At 36.3% G+C, this 15,615-nt stretch overlaps 1 protein-coding gene across 2 annotated transcripts; it reads right to left on the bottom strand.

The window, feature by feature from the left end:
- Positions 1 to 7,258: 7,258 nt before the first annotated feature.
- Positions 7,259 to 14,787, bottom strand: LOC134538194 (biogenesis of lysosome-related organelles complex 1 subunit 4). Of its 2 annotated transcripts, XM_063379279.1 has the most exons (4): positions 14,643 to 14,787; positions 12,220 to 12,291; positions 9,773 to 9,994; positions 7,259 to 7,600 (listed from the first exon to the last, which is right to left on the bottom strand). In XM_063379279.1, the coding sequence occupies exons 1-4, from the start codon at positions 14,697 to 14,699 to the stop codon at positions 7,487 to 7,489; spliced, it is 465 nt and encodes a 154-aa protein (XP_063235349.1). In that variant the 5' UTR covers positions 14,700 to 14,787; the 3' UTR covers positions 7,259 to 7,486. The 2 variants fall into 2 exon arrangements, with proteins under 2 accessions (XP_063235349.1, XP_063235350.1); XM_063379280.1 differs by lacking the exons at positions 12,220 to 12,291; positions 14,643 to 14,787 and adding an exon at positions 11,474 to 11,599.
- Between the last annotated feature and the right edge of the window lie 828 nt (positions 14,788 to 15,615).

Raw genomic sequence — 15,615 nt, 5'->3', positions numbered from 1 at the left:
CCTGTACGTTGGAGAAATTTACTGCATAATTATCGCGCTTCCTGCTCCATCACCAAGCGCAGCTCCAGAAGGGAGGCGGTGGGGGCAATAGCCCCTCCCGAGAAAAAAATTTGATTGATTAGTGCATATTTATGTTTACTTAAATATTTAATTTCACATGTTAAACTTTTATCTCATCAAAAGTTGCATGGAGCTACTAATGTTCTGTATTTGAAACCTGTAATTTGTAAATAATTTAATATTCCAAGGCCAATATCTGACCACTTTCATTTTTTTTTTTTTTTTGCAATTACGACCTTTCTTTGTGCGGTAGCCCCTCCCGAATAGTCATCCTGAAGCCGTAATTGTCCATCGCGGAGACCAATAGCGACCCGGACTTGCGTAGCTACCCGCCGGTGAAACCACTGCATCCCCAGTGCTTCACTGCTCCGAGCACGAGGGCAATTCGTCAGGATGGTAGCTTTGAATATATATACTGTATAGAAGTCGCCAGCCCAGGTTAAAATTTCTAATACGGTTTTGAGGTAGTTGGTTAATTCACCGCCGCAATCGCCACCATCTCTAGGGCATCGACTTGTGGTGGTCCCTAGCGGACAAGTGTCGAAACTCTTCAAAAAACACCCCTTTCCCCCTCCAGTTGAACGTCTTCGAGCTGCAGTGAATGATGGATGAAGGGTGCGGGGAATGACAGCGGGCGACAGCGCTGCGCTCTAACGTGTAAATAACAACTAAGACGATACAGGGCGTTACGGCAGCGCACTGCAGCGGTGAAGTTCCCAAGCTGCTCATCATACGCTTCTGAAAAACGTAGAGTAAATCCTATCCACTCGCGACTTCTATACAGTATATATATATTCAAAGATGGTAGCGAGTTAAGGCTCTTTTTCTCGCTGTACGACGTGCGAATGATGACCAGAGCCGACTTCCTGTGTCCAAGGTCGACTCCAGGAATTTTTTTTTTTTTTTTTTTTTCGTGAAAAGAAAAGATGCAGTTGCAAAACATAACATCACAGATTGGCCTTGGAATATTTATAACCGACGAGATTCGGAAAAAAATACCACATTTACAATACATTTTTTTTTGTAATTAACAATATTTTGGAACATAACCTCATTTCACCACAGTTTTTTTTCAAGTTATACTTTTTTAGGCGCGTTAAGAGAAAAAAAGATGAATTTTTACTATGCGCTCGCACCGTGCAACAAAATTTCCAAAAGATGATAAAAAAAAAGCTACATACATACAAATAATAATTATACATGTGGTTTTAAATCTTATATTTTATGAATTGATACTGAATACTGGTCCATATAGTTAAAAGAAATGTATTTATTGTGGATATTAGTGATATAAATTGTGTTTATAAACTTTTTCAAGTGTATTTAATTTGCAATATAAATTATTACATTATTATTTGATAAAAATTTAAAATTAATAAATTAGAATAACCATTTAACACATTTATTCATTCTCATTACCTACTAATAAAAATTTATGTTATTTCCCTAAAATAAATAATTAAATCTATAAACGTGTTTATATTAATATTGAATAAAGAGTATTATTTAAATTTTTTAATTGGATTGAAACTATACTTTACTTATCGTATTTATACCACTCCAGTCATTTTATTATTTTATTTATATTAATTATTTGCATGCAAAATAAAAATTAGTTTTTTTTTTACTATACCAAGTAAGTATAACTTCTAACGTGCGTGATGGAACCTGAAAAAAGTTAATTTGCCCTCGAGCCCTTGGTTTTTTTTTTCGACGGCACAGTTGGTAGTCCGACAATGCTGACCAGAGGTCTTTGTTTCAAAAAAAAAAAACCAACTTAGAATTTGAATTTTATAGGTGGTACGGAGGTCCTAACCCAGGATTTTTTTTTTTTAAGTTGATACGAATGTACATTTTTTAAGTGCAAATATAACAATAAAATACTGCACTGTAGGGGCAATCAATGCCAACTGATTTCGTGTTTGTTTATACTTCCCAACCCCCACCCACAGTTTTCCCAATGTTACACCACGCGCCATACAGGTTCCAAACAGGTCTTAAACCTCTGGACATAACCGCGCCTTCTTCGCCTTTCACGACGACGCGACGGCGACCCCTCGGAGGCGCGCGACCCGCCCAGGGGGTCAGAAGGGCCATCACCCGGGGGGGGGGGGGAGGTGGAGTAGGGGTCATCGCTCGGCCGAGGCGGGCTTTCGCCGCCCCACCTGCGTCCCGACGCTTCCGGCTGCGATCTTCCACGGCGCCGGCCCCAGAAGGGCGCAGCCCCCCCCCCCCCCCCGCTGCCTTGGGCGAGGTCATTGACCCCCGACCCATCCCTTCCACGATTTCAAAACAAGCAAAGACACGATGAGAAAACTACTGCAACTTTTGTCACACGAGGTTACAGAGAGATCATTTTCGGAAGGATACCGTAATCTTGATGGGCTACAATAACGTATTTCCACCTCAAACATAGCTCCACATTCAATCATTCACATAAGCGGCACAAAATGTGCTTTCCAGTAGTCTTATATATTTTTAATGGCGGGCGCACACACGGTGCCGCAGAGCTTCAGGGAAAAAACAACGCGATTTCAAAACTACTCAAGATATCCGAGAGGGGTCTGCTTACGAAAAGCATTTAAGAGTTCGCCGAGGGCCGAAAAGTACTAATGATTTCGGATTAAGTTTTTAAACTGTATTTTTTTGAAGAGTTAAAATGGCTAAAAACGCACGTTTTCAGAGTAATTTTTAGGCGTAAAACAACCGGTAAAGATTCTTCAAAGCACTTAAAGGACTTGCATTATACCTTTATCCTCATTTCTCGGCCATATAATGTTACGGTCACCGCTCAGATCTCACAGTGGTCCTGTGCACGACGAGAAGACTGCGCGCCAGTCCAGAGGAGACACCGCGCTAGAAGCACCAGCGAGCGTCGCGCTTATCATCCCGCCTCGCTGACACACATGCACCCAACCTAAACTAAAATATGTTCATGTTTTCTTTTCTCAAGCAAACACATTACTTAAATTTCTATGTCTAAACATAGCAGTTCTAATAGTCTACTATTCCCTGATATTTTAGTGTGACAATCAACGTTCTTTTAAAATACAATCATAAAGGAAACTTGACTTGAAACATATAAATATATATATATAACGTTATACTGGACCTGGTGGGTGCCTCGGGGTCAATCGAAGATCTTGTCTTAGAAGATCGTCCTCTATCGAACCACAGCAGGGTTACGCACTCTAAAGAAATGTTCTGAAGTGATAAGCGAAGAGTCGTAAGTATTAGTCAGGCCAGACAAACTTTGGGCCACGGTTTCACACACCATGCTGATAATTTTTTTACATTGCTTTTATTGAAATGCTATTTCTAAAATTTTAACTCGGTACCTCCTTTGAATTTGTCGTTCTGCCAAAAAAATATTTTCAGCGGATATTTATTTAGACTTTTCAGTTACACTTTCTTAATTCCCAAGATATACAAACTTTTAATTTTTTTTACGGTAACGATTTTTTTGTATTTTTTTGTGGTAATAAACTTATGTTATAATTATAATATTGATGCATACTTATTTTATAATAATTACTCAAATTAAAATAAAATGTATTTATTTCATAGCCATATGTAACTAGAATGTAGGTACATCTTAACCCACAAATTAATATACTCCATGTATCATTGCGATATAAATTTTCCACTTGAGTTAAAGAGTGTAAAAAGGCGCGCAAGCGATGATGATTACGAAGATTTACTCTTATTACACCCATGACATAAGACTTGCGAAAATAGTAATGATTACGTTGAAGGTTTTCCGGCACTTCCTCCTCCGTATCTCGTTAGTGTTTTTTTTTTTTTTTTTTTTCCCCTGCGACTACCTGTCGTTAAAGAACACCGCGGAACTCCTCTTGTGCGTTCTGCCTGGAGCGTGTGCCCATTAGGCCACATGATGTGAAGGGGACCCACGTTGCTCGAACCAGAACGGTTTACGCCATTGCAACCGCTCGTAAGGCACAAATGAAAATGCACGTGTGTCGCAGATGTATAATTCACCCGCTTTCTACCCCGCGGGTCGGCGAGCGAGCGAAAGAAACTAACGAATCTAGGCAGACACGTCGAGTGAAGAAAGGAGAGAGAGAGAGGGGGGGGGGGGGGTGAGAAGGCAATATAGCGATTCTAGACAATATAGTAGGTTTCTTAAAACATAATGATCGTGACGTTTCAAGAACTGACATCTGCTTCTGTCATCAGACACAAATGGACAGCCGTTATAGAGGTTTCCCTATGGAATAAGTTTGTGAAACAGCAATAGCATACGTCCACAAAAAAAAAAAAAAAAAAGTTTTCAACCATTCTTCCTCAATGCAGGAATCATTCAAATAACATGTCCCAAAAATGTAATAAATTTTAAATTTTTGCTGTTAACTACGCATGCCAAGAAGAGATAGAATAATTGAACCATTTCTAAGGCGTTAAGGGTTAGTTCGACTATTGACAGGGGCGCAACAACTAAATTTCCAAAAAGGGGGGAGGGGGGGGGCAATATACGTTTTTATAAAGTATCATCGATCCCCCCTATTGAAGCGGGGTTCCGGTGGTCCTCCCCCGGGAAAATTTGTATTTCAAGGTGGAAAATGGTGTTATTTAAGCAGTTTTATTATCTAGAAATTGATTACACAGCACTCTCTTTGCCTCCGTTTGCCCCCACTTCAAGGTTTCAGAGGGGGGGGGGGGGGGCAAAATACCCTTGTCCCCCCTGTTGTTGCGCCCCTGACTATTGAATATGTATAATGTATATATTCAATGGTTCGACGGAGGGTAAAAACTGTGTAGGTAAACATTGTTGACATCACAAAGCCGCAATCACATCTCCAACTTTTATACCTTGTCCCAATCTGACACTTACTAACAGGCTCCAGTCTGTGATCACCGTGACGCAGGCGACAACCGTCAAGATACACCCAAGGGTGTAAATCCCCTGTGTGGGGGGGGGGGGAGGGAAAGGGGGATTGAGAAAGGGTTAGGGGGGTTCCCCTCCGGGAACTAAGAAGCCCCTCACAGAGCAAGCCAACAGTCTTAACTGCAAAACGGGAATGATAAAAACTTAATTCCACGGAGCCCCACTGACTGCACCCGTCTACAAAAATGTTGTCTTCAAAAACGTGCTATGCCATGAAGAGCCAAAAAAAAATTTTTTTTTATTTATGGAAGCTGTATGGTAAGCTGTGGAAAAATACTTGAAAATCCCAGATGTCACTGACAAATTCTACTTAAAGGTTTGTTCTATCACATCATGTTAGTTACTTGAATTTGATGATATTGGCTTTGGGGTATTTTATGCAAGATTCATCGATATAGCTCATTTGCATTTGTCGTTTGATCACAAAGTCTGTCAACAGAAATTACAAAATGTTAACCGTTATGCAAGTAAACATAATCAACACTCACGTGACTTTCTACCCCTGATAGATACACCTTCATTAATAAATAGTGACAAATTCTGTCAAACATATAAAATTGTGACATATTTTCACGAAAAGCCTTTAAATATTGGTGAAGACAAGAAAGTGAAATTAACAGCTTGGCAAGCAAGACCTAGCCTTAAGTAGGTCTGAACTTAATTCACCGGTTCACCAGACACAGCTAGTTTCAAATAGCCTGTAGGTGGCTATGTGACAACTGTGTTTAATGCCGACCACTTTCAAATCCAAGGACAAGGGGAGGGGGTGCTTAAGAGGCTGAAGCTTAAGTACGCTAACCACACGCCCACGAGGCCATACTAAGGTAATGAAGTTTCAAATGTTATATATATATATATATATATATATATATAATTATAAAAACTTTGTTCACGGAATGGGTATAATATTAACACGATTTTATAACAAATACGCATCCCAAATACACCAAACTTATTTATAATGTGTTACAATATTTTTTAAAACATTGTGCATAAGATCCTGGGTGTAATTTGATTTATTATGTGTAACTGTAAAACACCATTGTTGGTTCAAAACGTATTTGAATTTTCAACATTACTTTTAAATAACCGTACCGATTGTGCTGAAAATCGGTGGACCATCGTTAAATTACATATTAATAATTCAAACGATGAAAATATGATTGAAAAGTCAAATAGATGGTTGTTCCAATCGAGTGGAAGAGAGATGCCACGCATGCGTAGGCCCTACAATGAGCATGAAGAGAGATGCCACGCATGCGTACAATGAGCGAACAGAACACATCCGTAGTGGGACACTTTTTCGTACGTGCAGCCAGCGTTCATCGATTTATTAGACGTTGTCACGTCAAAAAATGGGTTGTCTCTAAAGTCGGTTTACGGACGATAGTTTAACGTGATGTCATAAAACATTGATGAAATGATTGCATACTTTTATGAATAAAATTGAATCATTTTAATTGAATTATCACTATTTTGTATGGATACAAAGGAGGAGTGAAATGAAATCTACAATTTAATTGATAAATTTACTTTTATTTGCACTCATTAATTCAAATATGTTTATTACTTTAACGAAGAGATTATTTTAACTATAACTTTTATACATGTTTGCTATTTAACTTCTTCCAATCTGTGTTATTCTGTTAAGGATAGGACGATGATAGGAAAAGTAGGAAACGAATGGGAGTGTTTCAAGTTTAATGTGCCTCCAAAAAGTCAAATTCAATGTTTTTTTCCAATCGAGTGGAAGAGAGATAGATGCGGCGCAAGCGTACAATGAGCATAACGGGACACAGAGTAACGGGACAAAGTGTGTAACGGGACACTTGTTCGTGCGTGCAGCTGGCGTTCATCGATTTATTAGAAGTTGTTATGTCAAAAAAAAGTAATGTAAAAACCACCCCCTTCACAATCATATTCCAGCAATCTTCTGTATCAACCAATGATGCAGACATATCTAAAAAAGTTGCAGTTACTCCATGCTCTTACAACTACTGATGGTAGGTGAGGTAACATTCTTTCATCCGCTGCTTAAGCGCTTATCAAATACACTGGGATTGAAGAATGTACGCAGCTAAGTACGGTTTTTTTCTTTTTTTTTTTACGAAAATGACACCACACTTTTCCAGGACTTCGTGGGCCATCAAATAGAGAAAATGACTTGTTCCATATGTGTTAAATTGATACCGATACAGCAATCAAGAAGCATGTCAATGTTCTTCTGAACACCCGCTCAACTAAATACATAATTAAATTAATAAATTTCTCACAAAAAACTGTCAAAGCAGATACATACACATACATTTTATTTCACTCCTATAACACTTCAAACAGTTATTAGCCAATATCTTCATACAAACATGTTGGTTACCTTGGTATTTACATACATCCTCATTTGTTACTTACCATAAGTATTATTTTAACAGCTATTTACAAATTTTGAAAATATAAAAATCTCAGAGTGTAACAAAGTATGGTGATACACACAAAAACTTTCACATTAAAGAATGACGTTATTCATTTTTTGTCGAGGTCTTCTTGAGGATAAAAGAATTCTGATGTAGAAAATATTTCTGATGGTTCGTACAGCGGAGACTTGCTAGGTTTTGCAACAACTTGCTCAGATTTCTTCTGCAAAAAATAACACACAGCACAATGTGTCAGTAAACATGTAATTTTATCAAAAATTAGTCAATTATTTATTTCATTGAATGTGTTGTAATCACAAGAGCATTGGTCTTCCACCAGGCTTGATCATTGACAGAGTAAATCTGGTATGGGGAACAAGGCAGACTTTGCCTATGCATACTGATTTTTTCAGGTTTTCTCTTTCCCCCACCTGTGCATTCTCTCGCTGCTTTCTTGTAGCGCTTCTTTCCAAGATACGCTTTAAGGAACGGTAGACTGCTAATGCCCATATTTCTTAAACAGTGCAGGAACTTAGCCATTCCAGTAACACTGTAGGTCATGAAGGAAATCCGTATTCAGTGGAAAACGTTGCTACATGTTTGCCCAAACTCCTATTGTTTTCGGAGCCTATCGGTTACTTTACTTAGGCCTGTTTATAGTTTAGTGCTTTTTTTTTTTTACAAAGGTAAGCAACCCTGTTTAATTTTTTTTTTTGCTATCAAATTTAAAGTATTTGAAGTTGTTGCCATTATTTTTTTAATTTCAGCTTTTTTTTATTAAAAAAAAAAATTTTTTATGATTTTGTTAAAAAAAATACATATATAAATTTTTTTAAGATAGACTTTAAAAATAGACACTTCAGCTTTGACACCAGAGACGAGTGAAGTGTCTTTGTCGCTAGTGCGTGGTTTGGGATTGTTTTACGCCAAAGGGCATGTGGAACACCGCTGCGGACGAGGCTTCGAGGGAGAATCTGCCCTCGCGGCTGTGGAAGTACAGTTCCGTAACGTGAGCGAGGCAGTCGTTCGGCTGCACAGCACTGCGCGAAGGCGTTACAGACAAGACGACGGCACATCCAACAACAGACAAAGTGGCTGGCATCTACAAGAACATCGCCAGATCCGATATTTAAATATGTGTGGCGGTTCCGGAGGGGCAACTACGAACAGTTTATCAGCTAAGTGAAGTGGCACAAAGTAAAATTTAATTTAACCTTTTTTTTGTGCTGTTGACTACACGGAGGCATTCGAACAAGTTTAAAGGATGCAAATAGTTGACATTTTCTGCTTGGTGAACGGCTCCATTTTATCGCTGTACCTCTGTGCACGAATATTCAACGCCTAGAAACGCTCAATGATATTAACCTAGAACTGTTATATGTGAAAGTTTAGGTGACTTTTTACACCAAAGAAAAACCAGGGCATTCTGATGGTAAGTAGCAGTGAACTTTGTGAGTTGCCAAAATATACAGTGATTCTTCCGTTTGCGCAGCGTCCAAATCCCTTTCTAGGACAGTGCGTGCTGAAATTTTCCGGAGACAGGTAAAACATAGAAAAGTGGTGACATTTATTTGCGAGGAAAGCATGTGCCAGAGTATTTCTGAGTTTGGTGACGAAGCATAACATAAAATTCTTAGCAGAGTGCACTAGGGCTAACGTCATCACACAAGCAGGTGTCACAGTGTCACACGAGACAAAAAGGGACTCCATAGGAGCATTACCTGCAGAATCCTTAATTATCGCTTTTATATATACAGTATTATATATACACACATATATGTATGTATGTATGTGTCAAGAAATACTTATATACTTACATCTCTTTGCAGACATTTCAGTTTAATGAAAATGGGACTTAAGATATCTCAATCGGACTGAGTACAACACAATGTAGTTTTTTTATTTATTTTTTAAGAAATTACATGTTTTTTTGGTGTTTTTTTTATGTCGTTATGGTAGGACTCCTCCATCATATAAAATTAAGGAACATAATATGAATATTTGCATGTAGGAAATGGGCTTAGGTATATATGTGGTCAAAATTCATATTGTATTTATTAAAATGTTTATGTATTCCATTTTGTCGATAAATAATGTGATGAATCCCAAGTATATACAAGCGAGTATAGGCTTTATTTTTGTTAGCTTTTAGAAGCTTGTGGATATTCATATTTAATAATGCTTTCACTTTACGAAACTGTGCAAATAGTGGACCAAGCCACCAAACTTCCCTTTGGTTGTTTAGGTTACCTGGGAGTAACACCGCCCTAGTAGGGTTTTCTGAAAAATAAATTTTTAGAAAAAAATATTTTATGAGTTTTCCCCACCCCAAATTAGGCTATAGACCTTGTTTACAAACATATGTTAGGAAATAGCAGTACTAATAGACACTCACAAAGAAGAGTGGTTTCAGCATGTTCCTGAGCTTCCCGTCTGACGAGCCCATCTCTGCCTCGGCAGAGTTTAAATCCCTCTCGACAGAGTCCACGTCAAGCCTTGCCCGCTCCACCAACAGTCCCAGGCTGTCAATCCTCGCGGCGAGGCAGTCCAGCTCGCTGCGGCAAGAGCTGAGGTGTGCCATTGGCTCCGACATCTGGTAGCCATCGTCGTGCTTCACCTGCAAGCCACACCCACCAGCCCTCATAACAACCAATCACAGGCTCCCACTACTGGTAGCCATCGTCGTGCTTCACCTGCAAGCCACACCCACCAGCTCTCGTAACAACCAATCACAGGCTCCCACTACTGACACACACACACATGCATGCATGCATGCATGCATGCACACACACACACACACACACGCACACACACCTACACACACACACACGCACACTTGAATGTATATACCCACTCACACACATAAAAACTGTGATGGGCTTACGTCCGTACATGGAATATATATTGAAAATAATGGTATATTTAGTAGCAACAGATGATACAAGTTAAAAACATTTTTGAAATAATGTCTGCAAAAATCATTCAAAGTTTTTTTTTATGCTAATTTAAGGTGAACATTACTTCAACTCTAAGTTACAGTAGATAATCTTCATTTTACTAGGTCATTTGGTAAACAAAAATCTTAAACTTTGGAGTCAATATTTCCCATTTAACTACAGTTTTAAATTTCCACATACGTATTTTATAAGTAATTTTTTTGCAATATTCCACTTATTCTGTTAGCAGTTATATAACTTATGCTGCAAGTACCTATAGCTCTTCATAAATAATAGTGATAAATACGGTAAATTCCTCGGTTAGAGGCTTTCCTGTAATAAAAATAACTATAATCCAACATTGTTAGGTTACATTAGGGAGTCTATACAATGACATGGCCATCACCATGTAATGCTTTAATTTCGTTGCCAATTCTGTGGTCCTCCATACGTAAGTACGTCAGTATTTTGTACGTGGATTTTGTGACTCGGTGGAAGGTAAATATTAAGTAAAAAAATTAAAATGTGTTTCACGTATGTACCCAGGCAGCCCACGGCCATACATGAAACTCATTTTATGTTTTTTTTTTACTTTTTATCTACCTTCCACTGCATCACATAATATACACGTACTTATACATGGAGAACCATAGAATCAACTATGCAATTAAAGCACAACATGGCCCATCATTGCACATACTGCCTAACGTAACCTATCAACTGTGTTTTCTCAGAACCCAGTAGGAATTTTGAAAAGCTCTCTTCAAAGAAAATAGAGAAAGGTATAGTGTTTAAAACACCACCGTTGGATTTTCATTACGGGGTAAATATGTAGTTGGGCGGTATTTGCGAAAAAAAATGTTAAAAATCCGAAAATACTTTTATTCTATGCTCTTCAACATCCTCTTTTCATTAAAAGCGGCAGAGATAAGAAATTCCAAATACTTTAGGAGATATCGAATTTTTAAATTTAATCACAATTATATCAGTGCATTCATGTGGCATTCCGCATTGTTTCTTGTTTACGAGTATCTATTTTTTTATTGGATAGTGATGTCACGTGATTGATCGTGATAGGCCAGAATTCAAATGAACCAATACGTGATTATTTAGTTCATTTATTGTTTTAAAACTGTGTTTAATTACCGCCTCCAACTTACGCGAGTTTTTAACGTTTCTAATTTTAAAGTCTTATTTTTTATTGTTGCTAAAGTAATAAGTAACAAAAAAATTTTACGTGAGTGGTTACTTTTCATCCTTTGTCCTGGTTTGTTAGGTCAGGTAAGTTACATTATAAATACTTTAAAACTAAAGAACCATTGAAATAATTTCATATTATTTTTAATGTACGCTTAGTTTCAAAGTATTTATAATGTAACTGACCTGACCTAATCGACCATTTTTATTAATTAGGCATTCACAAACACACGGCAAAATAAAAAAATGGCGACGGTCGAATGATAAACACAGGTCTTGTATGCAAAATAAGAACGGCGATATCTCCTAAAGTATTTGGAATTTCTTATCTCCGCCACTTTTAATGAAAAGAGGAAGTTGAAGAGCATCTAATAAAGGTATTTTCGGACTTTTTAACATTTTTTTTCGCAAATACCGCTCAACTACATATGATGAAATTTAAACATTTGATATCTTCTAAAGTATTTGGAATTTTTTACCTCTGCCGCTTTTAATGAAAAGAGGAAGTTGAAGAGTGTCTAATAAAGGTATTTTCGGAGTTTTAACTTTTTTTTTCGCAAATACCGCTCAACTACATATTTACCCATTACGGAAACATAGCTAAATTAGAATTTTATTAACACTTCTGCAGAGTGAATTACTAAACTTTGTTACAGAATAAAAATACAACCAGCGTACAACTGGCACCACAGAATTGCAAAGAGCTTACCATTTCCACTAAACTTTTGAATTCTTCCAATCGAGTCAATATATCCTCGAGTGCTTCATCAACTGATGTCAACTGAAAATCATTGAAAAACAGTACATATATATTTAACTTCAAATCATTACTCGTATTAGCATACACACAAAATAGAAACTTAAGTGTAAGTAAAATTATCAAATTTATCCCAACAAATCTCTTGTTCAACTACGTAAACAGTGAAATATTTTTAAACCTCTCAAATAGACAAAAAAAAAAATTTTTTATAAATTCAAAACAAAAAAAAAAGATGGGATAGGTAATTTAAACTCTATTACTGGTACACAAAAAATAAAATCATAAGAAAAGTGTACATATGACAGTACTTATTTTTTAAAATTTAATTTATTGCTCAACATAAAAAAAAAGTTTTTAATATTGAACTTTTGACTGTGCAAATGATCAAGACTCATCTTACCACATAAGCTCGTATTTTGGTAAATCTGTATTGTACGGATTAGCGCCAAAAAAAATCGTACAAATATGAAATAACTTTCATTATATGCTCTTTTACGTCCTATTTTCAAAACTGCCTGCGGAGATTAAAAATTCCAATTACTTTTGGAGATATCGCCGTTCTTATTTTGCAATACAAGCCCTATGTAATCATTCAACAGACGCCATTTTATATTTTGCCGTGTGTGCGTGAATGCCTAAATAACAGAAATTTTCCATTAGGTAAGGTTAGTTACATGATAAATACTTCAAAATAAACGGAAATTAATAATAATATCAATTAATTTTACTTGTATAGTTTTAAGTATTTATAATGTAACTGACCTGACCTAACAAAACGGGACAAAGGTAGATTAGGTCAGGTCAGCTACAGTATAAATACTTTGAAACTGAACGGTCATTAAAAATAATAAAAATTAATTTTAATGGTTGTTTAGTTTTAAAGTATTTATAATGTAGCTGACCTGACCTAACAAACCGGGAAAAAGGATGAACAGTAGGAACTCACGTAATTTTCTTTTTACGTGATGTAGTCGTTCAACTACGTCGCGAAAAAAAAAAAAAAAATCATTCTTGTAAACAAGCAACAATGGTGAAACGCGGGAAGCCTACGATTCACTCATCCTTCTGGACATACCCGAATACTCACGTTGGCAAGCCTTTCAACAGACGAGAGGCAAACGCCCGATCGTGCATCTTCGGTTTTTTTTTTTTTGTTTATTGTAAATAAATATGCAACTCATGAAAACTAATGGTCAGTTAGGTTGTTAGCTACATTATAAATACTTCAAAACATTGTGGATGGTTGATTTGGTAAGGATAGCTACATTAAAAATACTGTGAAATCATGTAAACGGTTTCCTAGTGCTGGATAGCTACATATTAAAATGTTATTTGCTAAGCAACCATAAAATGATTTTACAGTTTTTTTAATGTAGCTATACTTACCTAATATAACCAACCATATACAATGTTTTAAAGTATTTTTAATTACTTCTTGCTAATTTTAAGAAAAGAAGGCTTGCCAACGTGAGTATTCGGGTATGTCCAGAAAGATGTGTGAATCGTAGGCTTCCCGCTCAACGCCGCAGCAGTGCACAAAAGGAAATTAAAAAATTCAATATCTCCTAAAGTATTTGGAATTTCTGATCTCCGCCGGGTTTAATGAAAAGAGGAAGTTAAAGAGCACAGAATAAAGGTATTTTCGGATTTTTAAATTTTTTTTTAAAAAAAATCGCCAAAAAATGAATATTAAAAAATTCGATATCTCCAAAAGTAATTGGAATTTTTTATCTCCGCAGGCGGTTCTGAAAAGAGGACGTAAGATAGCATATAATGAAAGTTATTTCATATTTGTACGATTTGTTTTGGCGCTAATCCGTACAATACAGATTTACCCGTATTTTAAATTCCTAAACTTTTTTTAGTTTGAGTTTAATCACAAATCTGTAACACCATGCTATCAAAATTATAGGAATACAGATATTTAAAGATTAGATTAATATTTATTTAATTTGTCACTGTTCCACTATTATAGTTTTTTTTATAGAACATTACTTATCAAATATCTATATGCAGATTTTTTTTATACAAAAATAGATCTAATAGCTGAATACACTAACCTAACCTAAACCAGGGCGCAAGCAGATCGATCATTGATCGTACACCCATCCATCAGCAGCCGTTTTTATTCATTAATATAAATAAACATACATTGCAGGTGGACGAGTGAACCCTCTATGATCGCTTCACTTGCCCTTCGGAAAGCAAAACGAAGCTTTATAGTTGACTTTTTTAATATTTAAAAAACAATCGTTTACAGGATAGTTTATAAATATCAGAACCAACCAAAACCAAAGTTTTCAGATTTTATTATGTTTTTTCTAAAAAAAAAAATCGTCAAATACACGATTACATCATATTCTTTTACAAACCTCTGTCGACAAATTAACCTTAACATAGTTCGCATAATCAATTGCTAAAGCATTCATTTCGACTCGATTGAATTGTTTCAAATTTACAAATATTTTGCTGTCAATGATTTAAATACATAACAAAAACAAAACAAAAAAGGAAAACAGTATGCACATCGTACTTCCTTAAAATTTACCTTTGTCATAAAAACTGAGTTTATAAATGTTCCCAAAACTAAAATTAAAATTTTTATTTCATATCTATTATAGGAACGAAGGAGTACATTTTACATTTCCTTTCCTCTAATGGTTTCCCGTAACTAGATAATGAGACATAACAAGTAGCTAAATATTCTTCGAGCTATGTAGTAATTGGTATATATGATCCAAGTAAATACTTCGTATTTTATATTTTAATCGTCATATGATTGATTCTGGTACAGGAGTAAATAATATATAGGAAAGGAAACACTAATATTCTCAAACAAAGGGTGTCTACTTCTGTATGATTATTTGGTAACCGGGTGAAGCCATTTTTTAAAATAAAAGACTGAGCCATGTTTAGCCGACCAAATCATTGCTTAATTATAGTGTGTGCATTATGGAAAAAGTTTTAAAATATCGTATTTTTATTGAATTTTTATTGAAGTGACTGTTTCGAATGACGTAAAATCTAAGGCCCGTTCCACAATGACTCGGAAACGGAGACGGAACACGGAAACGAAGACGGATTTCACGGAACAGAGCCTCTACAATAGCACGCAAACGGAGACGGACCCGCACGGACCTGCTCAGCAGTGCTGAAGTCTTCCGTTTACGTTACTCCGTTGGACCAATAGGAGCACGTTATTTATTCACTGCAGTTGTCAAGCTACAGTTGCGCGTTCATGTTAATTAAGATATTAGTTTTGACTAATGTTGGTTTCCGTATTTTCGACTACTTTTTTATGCGTGAACAACAAAACAAGATTTGTTTTGAAATTTGAATTGTGCA

The sequence above is a fragment of the Bacillus rossius genome, chromosome 13, assembly GCF_032445375.1.
Source record: "Bacillus rossius redtenbacheri isolate Brsri chromosome 13, Brsri_v3, whole genome shotgun sequence".
NCBI lineage: Eukaryota > Metazoa > Arthropoda > Insecta > Phasmatodea > Bacillidae > Bacillus > Bacillus rossius.
Note: the sequence above shows the minus strand (reverse complement) of the source record. Positions and strands in the feature narration are given on the sequence as shown.

Excerpts from the sequence above, each read along its gene's own strand:
- LOC134538194 (XM_063379279.1), bottom strand. The coding sequence starts at position 14,699 with ATGAATGCTTTAGCAATTGATTATGCGAACTATGTTAAGGTTAATTTG. Across the intron at positions 12,292-14,642 it reads AGGTTAATTTGTCGACAGAG|TTGACATCAGTTGATGAAGC; the intron begins GTTTGTAAAAGA and ends AATGATTTTCAG. Across the intron at positions 7,601-9,772 it reads TGCTGAAACCACTCTTCTTT|AAGAAATCTGAGCAAGTTGT; the intron begins GTGAGTGTCTAT and ends TATTTTTTGCAG.